The sequence below is a fragment of the Lucilia cuprina genome, chromosome 2 (genome assembly GCF_022045245.1).
Source record: "Lucilia cuprina isolate Lc7/37 chromosome 2, ASM2204524v1, whole genome shotgun sequence".
NCBI lineage: Eukaryota > Metazoa > Arthropoda > Insecta > Diptera > Calliphoridae > Lucilia > Lucilia cuprina.
The window spans coordinates 64919694-64931300 of NC_060950.1; the positions used below are offsets into that span (position 1 = coordinate 64919694).

At 32.1% G+C, this 11607-nt stretch overlaps 3 protein-coding genes across 3 annotated transcripts; 1 reads left to right on the forward strand and 2 right to left on the reverse strand.

The window, feature by feature from the left end:
• Positions 1-435: 435 nt before the first annotated feature.
• Positions 436-1458, forward strand: LOC111686875. The gene is made up of 2 exons (XM_023449269.2): positions 436-672; positions 735-1458. Exons 1-2 carry the CDS (start codon positions 461-463, stop codon positions 1207-1209), a joined length of 687 nt encoding a protein of 228 aa, XP_023305037.2. The 5' UTR covers positions 436-460; the 3' UTR covers positions 1210-1458.
• A 576-nt stretch (positions 1459-2034) lies between these two features.
• LOC111689836 lies at positions 2035-3381 on the reverse strand. Its single transcript, XM_023452301.2, has 3 exons — positions 3143-3381; positions 2926-3079; positions 2035-2707 (listed from the first exon to the last, which is right to left on the reverse strand). The coding sequence occupies exons 1-3, from the start codon at positions 3321-3323 to the stop codon at positions 2113-2115; spliced, it is 930 nt and encodes a 309-aa protein (XP_023308069.2). The 5' UTR covers positions 3324-3381; the 3' UTR covers positions 2035-2112.
• A 2158-nt stretch (positions 3382-5539) lies between these two features.
• Positions 5540-6623, reverse strand: LOC111689837. Its single transcript, XM_023452302.2, is given in 4 exon segments — positions 5540-6179; positions 6243-6384; positions 6387-6407; positions 6472-6623. Coding segments are annotated over 4 exon segments (843 nt in total). The 5' UTR covers positions 6575-6623; the 3' UTR covers positions 5540-5602.
• Between the last annotated feature and the right edge of the window lie 4984 nt (positions 6624-11607).

Genomic DNA, 11607 nt, shown 5'->3' on the forward strand with positions numbered 1-11607 from the left:
TTCTAGTTCTGTTCTAGTTCTGTTCTAGTTCTGTTCTAGTTCTGTTCTAGTTCTGTTTTAGTTCTGTTTTAGTTCTGTTTTAGTTCTGTTTTAGTTCTGTTTTAGTTCATTTAGTTCTGTCCTAGTTCTGTTCTAGTTGCGATTCGTTCTGTACTAGTTCCGCTCTGTTCTTTTCCGTTCTCTTCTAGCGCTCTTCTGTCTACATTTCTAAATATATGTAATTTATATTGCATCAGAGTTCCTTATAATATTTAAATATATATTTCATTTATTAAAACATATGAGTATTGAGTTAATAATTACGTTGTGGTTAAAACTGAACAATATTTGTGATTTCATTTAAATAAATATAAGTGATTTATTAATAAAATATAAAAAAATACCACCACAACAAATCCCTTTAAATAATCACTACAAATCATTTAACTCGCAGTTTATAAAAATTACCGAAGGCGAAAACATGGAAAAAGTAAAAATCTTGTTAAATCTGGGGCTGCTATTGTCGGTTCTAAACTCAGGACTAGCTGCTGTCTTAAATGCTAAAAAGCTTAATAAAACAAATGTCGATCTTAGGGAGGTTGGAGAATTAATGAAATTTAAAATGGAATGTAAGAATTTCACATCTTTTCGCAAAGATTTTCAGAAATTTGAAATGGACCAAGCCAATTGGAGGTATTTAGCAACAATATATAGTTTTAAATTAAATCGTAATCATTTGTTTTCTTCACTAACAGTACAAAAGGCAACATTAGCAATTTAACGGTGGAAGGACTCAATAAATTTGAAATTATTGTCTTGAATTGGAATACTACTAATAACCAGATAAATTTCGAGTTTAATTTTCCCAAAATAGAAATTTTAAGTTCGTATAAGCTAAGTGGAGTCTTCAATAAAACTGCAACACCAAAAATAATCTTTGGCAATGGTCTTTTCCATTTGGAACTTATCGATCTTAATATAAATGGCAGTTTTAAATTGATACCAACGCAAGAGGGGAGAGCTTTAACTTTGTCCAATTTTACTACAAAAATGAAGTTAAAAGATATCCACTCTACAAGCACAGGTTTTATGAATAGTACCAAAGCAACAGAAGTATTAAATTTTTCAATACAAAAAGTTGTTAATTTATTAGTTACTGAACAGCAATTCAGTAACTTACTAAAGTCGGTGGTGGAATTAATAACGAAAAAACAATTAATGGATCTTTAGCAGAATTGAAATCTTATGTAGAACTTGTAAACACAAAGAAACTGTCAAAAGAACAATTGTGTAATACAAGTGGAAATGACAACGAAACTGGAATTTCAGGGCAACAGAACTGGAACACTGATATAGACAAAAAAAGGTACCAAAGGACTATTGTGAAAAATAAGAAGTTTGTTTAAAAGATTGGGAAGTTGAAAAACTATATGAATAATTTTAAATTGAAAAAAATTGTGAATTCAAAAAATTAAAAAAATATCGTCTTTAATAAAAAATTTTTTCAACAGAAAATTTGTTTTTATTAGAACAGAACTAGAACAGAATTAGAACAGAATTAGAACAAAACTAGAACAGAACTAGAACAGAACGAGAACAGAACGAGAACAGAACGAGAACAGAACTAGAACAGAACTAGAACAGAACTAGAACAGAACTTGAACAGAACTAGAACAGAACTAGAACAGAACTAGAACAGAACTAGAACAGAACTAGAACAGAACTAAAACAGAACTAGAACAGAACTAGAACAGAACTAGAACAGAACTAGAACAGAAAAAGAACAGAACTAAAACAGAACTAGAACAGAACAGAACTAGTTCTGGAACAGAACTAGAACAGAACTAGAGCAGAACTAGAACAAAACTAGAACAGAACTAGAACAGAACTAGAATAGAACGCGAACAGAACTGGAACAGAACTAGAACTAGCTTAAAACTTTTTCTATAGAAAAGTTCTTTTTGGTAAATTATACCTTTTCTACAGAAAATATACCTTTAGTAAAACAACATTTTCTATAGAAAAATGGCGATGAGAGCAATAAAAATTATTCCCTTTTTAAATTTTATAAAAATAATATTTATAGTATTTATTTTAAATCGCAAAAATCCTTATACAAATTCCATCTTAAACTTAAGCCCATGGATCAGCTGGTGGCACACAGGTAGTAACAATAGGATCATCTTCACCCTCACCCTCAGTGCTGGAGAAAATATAATCGATAATAGTCCAGAAATCATTACCCTTCAACATCTTATTGACCTTGGGTACCAAGTTGTTTTCAATGAAATCGGAAATCTCTTGAGTATTGCCATTGACGCCCATTTCAACAAAGTTTTCAATTTGACGATTAATCATGCGATTAATGGAACCATCACCCATAAAACCGGTAATATCGGAAGTACATTTTTCCAAAGTGATTTCAGTCTTCAAAGAGGTAATCTTAATGGAGCCCCACAAAATGGGAATTTTATATTTTAAGGTACCAGCAATGCGCAAATTCTTGAGGCCGAATTCCAAAGAACCATCACCTTCGTATTCGACGGACAAACCCAACTGACGCATGGCATCGAGAATGGTATCGGTTTCGTATTTAGCAGCAGAGGCCTTAACGTTGCGGAAGAGGAAATCGAATTTGACTTTGGAGGTGAACATGTTGAGTTTGAAACGATTGATTTTGAAATCATCCAAACCGTCAACGCGGAAACGGAAAACTTTATCGATGGTTCTGGAAATGTGGAGATTAATGAAATTAGTTAAATATTTGATTGATAATAATAGAGCTAAAAAAGCTTTCCAGAGAGCTTTAAGCTTAAAAATAGCTTTATTAAAATTTAAAAAGCTTACTGCTTTAAAACGCTTTTGAAGCATTTTGAAAGCTTGAGCGAATTTACAGCTTTTTAAAAAGCTTTAAGCATGAAAAGCTTTAAGTTCAATCATACTTACTCCAAAATACCCTTCTTGAGAGACACTTCAGCTTCACGAACTTTCAAGGGAGCCAATGGGGGAATGCCATACTGAGGCCAGCCACAAGGCATTTGCTTTTGCATTTTACGGATAAAACGACGCACCTGCCAAGACAAAATGAATTGAGGAGCCACTAAAATTCAAGAAAAAATTTATTAATTCCATTAACTCCATCAAAATGTTTCTTTCAACTTACCCTCCATGGTACCATCTTCATTATCAATCACAACCTCTAATTCACCATCATTATTTTCGACTACATCCAAAACGTAGGCATCAATCTTATTGCTCATGGGACTACCAATTCTACCCTGACTGGGTAAAATGGTGCCGGCCAAGGCTACACTGGCAAAAGCCAAAACTAATAAAAAGCGCATTTTCAATTAAAGCTAAAGTAACTTTTCGGGGGAAATGCTACCTATGAACTGTTTAAAATATTGCTAAATATTAGCTTTTTATATTGTTAATATTGGCAGAAAAATATGTTTACTTTAAAGTGATTTATATGGTGGTTGTTATCTCTTTTTTTACCAGGGGTCTTTGGCGAAACTTTTGTTTTAGCTTGTTATCTTAAAAGGGGGGCAAAAATAATTTTGCTATTTTTTTTTTTTTTTTGTAGTTGACAATCTATTGGCCAATTAAGATTTAATAAATATTTTATAGATTTATATGCAAAAGAAAAGAATATATTTTAAAAGAAGCCTTATCAAATATCATTCACAAATTAAACTTTTAAAATATTTTTGTAGTTGTTTCAAATAGTAAAGAATTGAAATTAAAGCAAAAACTAATAAATTAGCTTAAATTTTTCTAACATTTTTATTGAAATCGATTTTAACATTAAAACACAAATTAAACTAGAACTGATCTTTAACCCGACATGAACTAGATCAAAATTTGAACAGAACTAGAATATTACTAGAACAGAACTAGAATAGAACTAGAACAGATCTAGAACAAAACTAGAACAGAACTACAAATAGAACAGAAATAGAACAGAATTAGAACAGAACTAGAACAGACCTATAACAGAACTAGAACAGAACCAGAACACAACTAGAACTAAAACAGTACAAGAACTAAATTAGAACAGAACTAGAACAGAACTAGAACAGAATTAGAACAGAACTAGAACAGAACTAGAAAAGAACTAGAACAGAACTAGAACAGAACTAGAACAGAACTAGAACGGAACTAGAACAGAACTAGAACAGAACTAGAACAAAACTAGAACAGAACTAGAACAGACCTAGAACAGAACTAGAACTAAAACAGTACAAGAACTAAATTAGAACAGAACTAGAACAGAACTAGAACAGAATTAGAACAGAACTAGAACAGAACTAGAAAAGAACTAGAACAGAACTAGAACAGAACTAGAACAGAACTAGATCGGAACTAGAACAGAACTAGAACAGAACTAGAACGGAACTAGAACAGAACTAGAACAAAACTAGAACAGAACTAAAACAGAACTAGAACAGACCTATAACAGAACTAGAACAGAACCAGAACAGAACTAGATCTAAAACAGTACAAGAACTAAATTAGAACAGAACTAGAACAGAACTAGAACAGAACTAGAACAGAACTAGAACGGAACTAAAACAGAACTAAAACAGAACTAGAACAGAACTAGAACAGAACTAGAACAGAATTAGAACAGAACTAGAACAGAACTAGAAAAGAACTAGAACAGAACTAGAACAGAACTAGAACGGAACTAGAACAGAACTAGAACAGAACTAGAACAGAACTAAAACAGAACTAAAACAGAACTAGAACAGAACTAGAACAGAACTAGAACAGAACTAGAACAGAACTAGAACAGAACTAGAACAGAACTAGAACAGAACTAGAACAGAACTAGAACAGAACTAGAACAGAACTAGAACAGAACTAGAACAGAACTAGAACAGAACTAGAACAGAACTAGAACAGAACTAGAACAGAACTAGAACAGAACTAGAACAGAACTAGAACAGAACAGAAAAGAACAGAACAAGAACAGAACAAGAACAGAACAAGAACAGAACAAGAACAGAACAAGAACAGAACAAGAACAGAACAAGAACAGAACAAGAACAGAACAAGAACAGAACAAGAACAGAACAAGAACAGAACAAGAACAGAACCAGAACAGAACAAGAACAGAACTAGAACAGAACTAGAACTGAATTAGAACTAAACTAGAACAGAACTAGAACAGAACTAGAACAGAACTAGAACAGAACTAGAACAGAACTAGAACAGAACTAGAACAGAGCTAGAACAGAGCTAGAACAGAACTAGAACAGAACTAGAACAGAATTAGAACTAGAACAGAACTAGAACAGAACTAGAACAGAACTAGAACAGAACTAGAACAGAACTAGAACAGAATTAGAACTAGAACTAGAACAGAACTAGAACAGAACAGAACTAGAACAGAACTAGAACAGAACTAGAATAGAACTAGAACAGAATTAGAACAGAACTAGAACAGAACTAGAACAGAACTAGAACATAACTAGAACAGAACTAGAACAGAACTAGAACAGAACTAGAACAGTACTAGAACCAAAACTAAATAAGATTGGAAAATTAAACCACATTTTATATTTAAACTTTAATAAATTCCTTTATTTCATATCACCATTCGCATTTCAAATTTTCTTCAAATCTCATTCGACCAGGGAGCTGGAGGAGCCTCACACTTTTTGCTCGAACCACCCAACTGACCCAACATATACCAAATCTTTTTACCCTTCATCATGGCATTTACGCGAGGCACAAAGTTCTCCTCAATCATGGCACTTATCTTAGCCTGATTACCGTTAATGAACGATGGCACCAAATCCTCAATTTGATCGTTGACCAATCTATTCAATTTGCCATTACCCAAAATACCACAAATATTAGAGGTGGCCGAACCCAAAGTAACAACAGCTTGGAATTTATAGATCTTAATGGAACCGAAAATGTAGGGCATTTTATATTTGAATTGACCCTCAATGGAAAGATTTTGCAAAGAGAATTCAAGAGGACCACTGCCCTCGTAGCGTACGGATAAGCCTAACTGTTTCATGGTATCCAAAAAGGCATCGGTGTTCATGAGCGAAGCAGTGGCCTTCAAAACGGGGAAATTGAAATGGAATTTAACTTTCTTGTTGAAAGTGTAGGAAACTTTTAATTTCCTGATTTCCATTTTATCCAAACCATCGAAACGGAAGCGAATCATTTGAACGAGGGCACTGGAAAAAAGGGAAATTTAAGGAGATTTCTTTTGGGGGAAGATGCCGTTGTAAGATACTTACTCTACTACAGATTTGGCTAAATGGACTTCCAAATCAGGATTGGTATAGGGAGCCAAAGGAGGAATACCATATTCTGGCCAACCGCAGGGCATTTGTTGTAGAGCATTTCTAACAGCCTTTTTGGCTTGAGAGTTTAAAATCAACCCCTGGTTTCGGGTTCAATATCTAAAATTTAAGGAGTTTCGTGTAAGAAATAGACTTCGTTCTGAAATTCTTTTACAATACTTACTCTCATCCTGCATAAATTGCTCCCATTGTTGTTCGGTCAACAATTCTACCTCATAGGCCGCTACGCAAGCCAATAAAGCCGCAAATACCACAAATAATTTCATTTTAATTTTTTACAAAAATTCTTTTTTAGATTTTCTTTGTGTTCTTCTCACCAGCTCCAAAAAACAAATATAATTTTATTTTATGAGACATTTACACACGCTTTTATACTCTTGTCAAAAACACTTGATTATTACGATGATTATTTCGGACACTAATCGGACAATTTTACACTTAATTTATGATGTTTTTCAATATAAATTATTTATAGAAACGATCAAAATCGTTAAGGCGATCAAAAGAGATAATAAAAGTATGTTGACGAACAAAAAAATATATATAATCTAATCGTTCAATTAAAATACAAATATAATAAAATAAATAAAAAATAATAATTAAAAAAAAATGGAACTAGAAAATTTGACCAAGATATGGTTGGATGGATTACGTACTTTAAAAATCATTTAATTGGTAAAAACGGGTCAGATAATCTTTAACAAAAAGCAAATAAATCAAATAATCAAGTGCAAAACACTTGCTTAATTGCAGTTCTATATAATGAACAAATCGGCTATTTGATATAGACAGACAAATCAAACGAAATAAAAAAGCATTATGTTCGAAAATTTAGTTACCCTAACAATACTTAGTTGCAGCAAACAATTATCAACACAACAGCTGATTTAAAGCAACTTCTGTTTAAGCTCTCTTTAAGCTCTCATTTCTCTCTTTATTTAGTTGCTCCAACCACAAACTTTATTCCAGCAAAATACTTTAAACAATTAATTTTAATTACATAAATTCTTTAAAAATGCAAATCAAGGAAAATTTTTAATCAAAATCTTATTCAGGAAAAACATCAAGTATTAATTTCCTTTAACTAAAATTGATTTTTTTCCGCTTCGAAACATAATAAAATTAATCAAAACTTTTAATTTAAATTCAATATTCTTTTTTAAGTACAAACTAAGTACAATGCACTATCAGATTTGAATATGCTAGAGTCTCACCTATGGGGGGGAGATATTAATCAAATGTTATCAAAAAAATGTTTTTAAATTAAAACACTTTTGGGGGGAATAAGATTTTTATTTATGGAAAAAATTGATATTTTTGTTTTGATTTCCGTTACTTTTTTTAAATTTTATTTGATTAAAATAAATTTTCTATAGAAAATGCTTTTTCGATTCACATAATTTTTCATAAAAAAAGTTGTCTATAGAAAAAGGATTTTTAATTCAAACAACTTTTCACTTAAAAGATTTAAAACTGAATTGAGAAGAGAAAATAGAACATATTCAAAGCAGAATTAAAAACAAATTAGAACAGAACTAGAACGGAACTAGAACAGAACTAGAACGGGACTAGAACAGAACTAAGACAGAACTAGAACAGAAATAGAACAGAACTAGAACAGACCTAGAAAGAACTAGAACAGAACTAGAGCAGAACTAGAAACAGAACTAGAACAGAACTAGAACAGAACTAGAACAGAACTAGAACAGAACTAGAACAGAACTAGAACAGAACTAGAACAGAACTAGAACAGAACTAGAACAGAACTAGAACAGAACTAGAACAGAACTAGAACAGAACTAGAACAGAACTAGAACAGAACTAGAACAGAACTAGAACAGAACTAGAACAGAACTAGAACAGAACTAGAACAGAACTAGAACAGAACTAGAACAGAACTAGAACAGAACTAGAACACAGAACTAGAACAGTACTAGAGCAGAACTAGAGCAGAACTAGAACAGTACTAGAACAGAACTAGAACAGAACTAGAACAGAACTGGAACAGAACTAGAAGAGAACTAGAACAGAACTAGAACAGAACTAGAACAGAAACTAGAACAGAACTAGAACAGAACTAGAACAGAATAGAGAAACAGAACTAGAAACAGAACTAGAACAGAACTAGAACAGAACTAGAACAGAACTAGAACAGAACTAGAACAGAACTAGAACAGAACTAGAACAGAACTAGAACAGAACTAGAGAACTCAGAACTAGAAACAGAACTAGAACAGAACTAGAACAGACTAGAACAGAACTAGAACAGAACTAGAACAGAACTAGAACAGAAACTAGAACAGAACTAGAACAGAACTAGAACAGAACTAGACACAGAACTAGAACAGAACTAGAACAGAACTAGAACAGAACTAGAACAGAACTAGAACAGAACTAGAACAGAACTAGAACAGAACTAGAACAGAACTAGAACAGAACTAGAACAGAACTAGAACAGAACTAGAACAGAACTAGAACAGAACTAGAACAGAACTAGAACAGAACTAGAACAGAACTAGAACAGAACTAGAACAGAACTAGAACAGAACTAGAACAGAACTAGAACAGAACTAGAACAGAACTAGAACAGAACTAGAACAGAACTAGAACAGAACTAGAACAGAACTAGAACAGAACTAGAACAGAACTAGAACAGAACTAGAACAGAACTAGAACAGAACTAGAACAGAACTAGAACAGAACTAGAACAGAACTAGAACAGAACTAGAACAGAACAGAACTAGAACAGAACTAGAACAGAACTAGAACAGAACTAGAACAGAACTAGAACTAGAGAACTAGAACAGAACTAGAACAGAACTAGAACAGAACTAGAACAGAACTAGAACAGAACTAGAACAGAACTAGAACAGAACTAGAACAGAACTAGAACAGAACTAGAACAGAACTAGAAACTAGAACTAGAACAGAAACTAGAACAGAACTAGAGCAGAACTTGAACAGACCTAGAATAGAACTAGAACTAGAACTAGAACTAGAAACAGAACTAGAACAGAACTAGAACAGAACTAGAAACAGAACTAGAACAGAACTAGAACAGAACTAGAACAGAACTAGAACTAGAAAAAATAACTAGAACAGAACTAGAACAGAAACTAGAACAGAACTAGAACAGAACTAGAACAGAACTAGAACAGAACTAGAACAGAACTAGAACAGAACTAGAACAGAACTAGAACAGAACTAGAACAGAACTAGAACAGAACTAGAACAGAACTAGAACAGAACTAGAACAGAACTAGAACAGAACTAGAACAGAACTAGAACAGAACTAGAACAGAACTAGAACAGAAACTAGAACAGAACTAGAACAGAACTTGAACAGAACTAGAACAGAACTAGAACAGAACTAGAACAAAACTAATGAGCGTAAAAGTAATTTTCTAAAGGGGATCTTTTTGGAGGGTTGGGTCAATCAATGTGATAAATAAATTTTTGCTCTAAGAGACTTACTCAAATTTCAAAGCTTGTAATGAGGGTTAAAGACATTTTTTGAATGGGACCTTATATGGGCGGTTGGGTCAATTATAGATCGATCCGCATAAAATTTTGTAGAGAACTTATTTATATATGTCGAATTTCATCGCCATACTCGATTAAAGCTGTTTTTCGGGGTCCACATATATGGGGGCTATCCGAAAACATGGATCGCTAATGCCGCTATACCAAACAAATACCTTACTATAAAGAATATTTATGCAAAATTTCAATTGCCCCAGCATCTCCCGTGAGGTCCCTATCGCGATTTTAGCAGACAGACGGAAGAACAGAATGACGAACATGTCTAGATCGTCTTAGAATTTAATAAAGACCCAGAATATGTATACTTTAGTGGGTCTATGATCAATATTTCGTTGTGTTACAAACGGAATGACAAAAATAATATACCACCCCCCCTGTTTTTTGATAGTGGGTATAAAAATTAAAAAAATGTTATCCGGCTGATATGCAAAATTTGCAAATTATTTTGCCACTGGCAAAAATTATTTATTTTATATCTAAACTAAAGTCTTAAAAATTTTTTGTCGGCTGATGATTTTATGAAATAATTAACATATAGAAAAACTATTAATAAATCAAAGTTTTTTTCGTTTTAATGAAAACAAATTTCCCAACTTGCAACAGATAACACTAAACCAATATGAACACCTGTTGGAAAATTGAATTTGATAATTTCTAAGCAAAATGCTTTAATAAAATCTGCAGGTGTAACGGAAATCTAGAATAAAAAATATTTAATACAGGAAAATAATACCTATTCTAGAACATATGATAACAATAGTTAAAAAACTAATTTTAAAAATATATATCTTTTAATAAATCAAAATCGTAAGAGATATATAGAGAGTATAGAAAAAAAAACTATTAAAAAAAGCCAAATATTAAATCTAAAAACAAAATTTCACTAAATATAACAAGTTTTAAGTGGTCCCACTATAAATCGTTTCAAAAACAATGCTCTTCAGTTAGAGACCCCCCTTTGATTGTGCCAATATCTTTTACGAGTTTAATAATCAATTTATTTGATTTCTTTTAAGTGCTAGCAAATGATTTATGAAACAATTAAAATTGATATCTATAATCGCTAATAATTTTCAAATGCTAAAAAAAAACACAAAAATAATACCTCTATAATAAAAAAAATATGAATAGATAAGACAGTTTAATAAGGAGTTGGACCCGAACAAAAATTATATATATATTTTTTTTCCGTTTTCTCTGTCACGGTAGCTTGTTGTTAAATTTCTAAATCTTATCGTTTATTGTTTGTTGCGAGTTTTATTAGAATTCTTAGGGATCTGTTATAAAAGCTCTGCTATAGGGCTTATTGAAAGTAGTATTCTAACTGTAACATTAACGAACAGTTCTTGTATACAACAAAAAAAAAACATGAAGATCTTTATTTGTTTGTTGGCTTTGGTGGCCATTGCTGCCGGTACCCAAAATGTGGATCCATTTGGTATGTTTCTCAAGTGTTCTACTGAAAACTAGTTGCCTTAACCGCAGACATATAGTAACGTTGTCTTGTACAAAGCAACTTTTTCTATATGAGAGAAAAGTTGTCTTTTTCCGAGCAACTTTATCTAAAGAAAAATTGTCTTGAACTGAGCAACTTTATATAAAGAAAAGTAATCTTGAAAAGAGCAACTTTATCTAAAGAAAAATTGTTTTTTACAAAGCAACATTTTCTCTAGAAAAGTTGTCTTATACAAAGCAACAAAGTTGTCTTGTACCTAACAACTTTTTCTCTAGAAAATTGTCTTGAACAAAGCAACTT

Coding starts and splice junctions, on each gene's coding strand:
- LOC111686875 (XM_023449269.2), top strand. CDS start 461: ATGGAAAAAGTAAAAATCTTGTTAAATCTGGGGCTGCTATTGTCGGTT. Junction 673..734: donor ATGGACCAAGCCAATTGGAG/GTATTTAGCAAC, acceptor CTTCACTAACAG/TACAAAAGGCAACATTAGCA.
- LOC111689836 (XM_023452301.2), bottom strand. CDS start 3,323: ATGCGCTTTTTATTAGTTTTGGCTTTTGCCAGTGTAGCCTTGGCCGGC. Junction 3,080..3,142: donor TGAAGATGGTACCATGGAGG/GTAAGTTGAAAG, acceptor CTTGAATTTTAG/TGGCTCCTCAATTCATTTTG. Junction 2,708..2,925: donor CTCAAGAAGGGTATTTTGGA/GTAAGTATGATT, acceptor CCACATTTCCAG/AACCATCGATAAAGTTTTCC.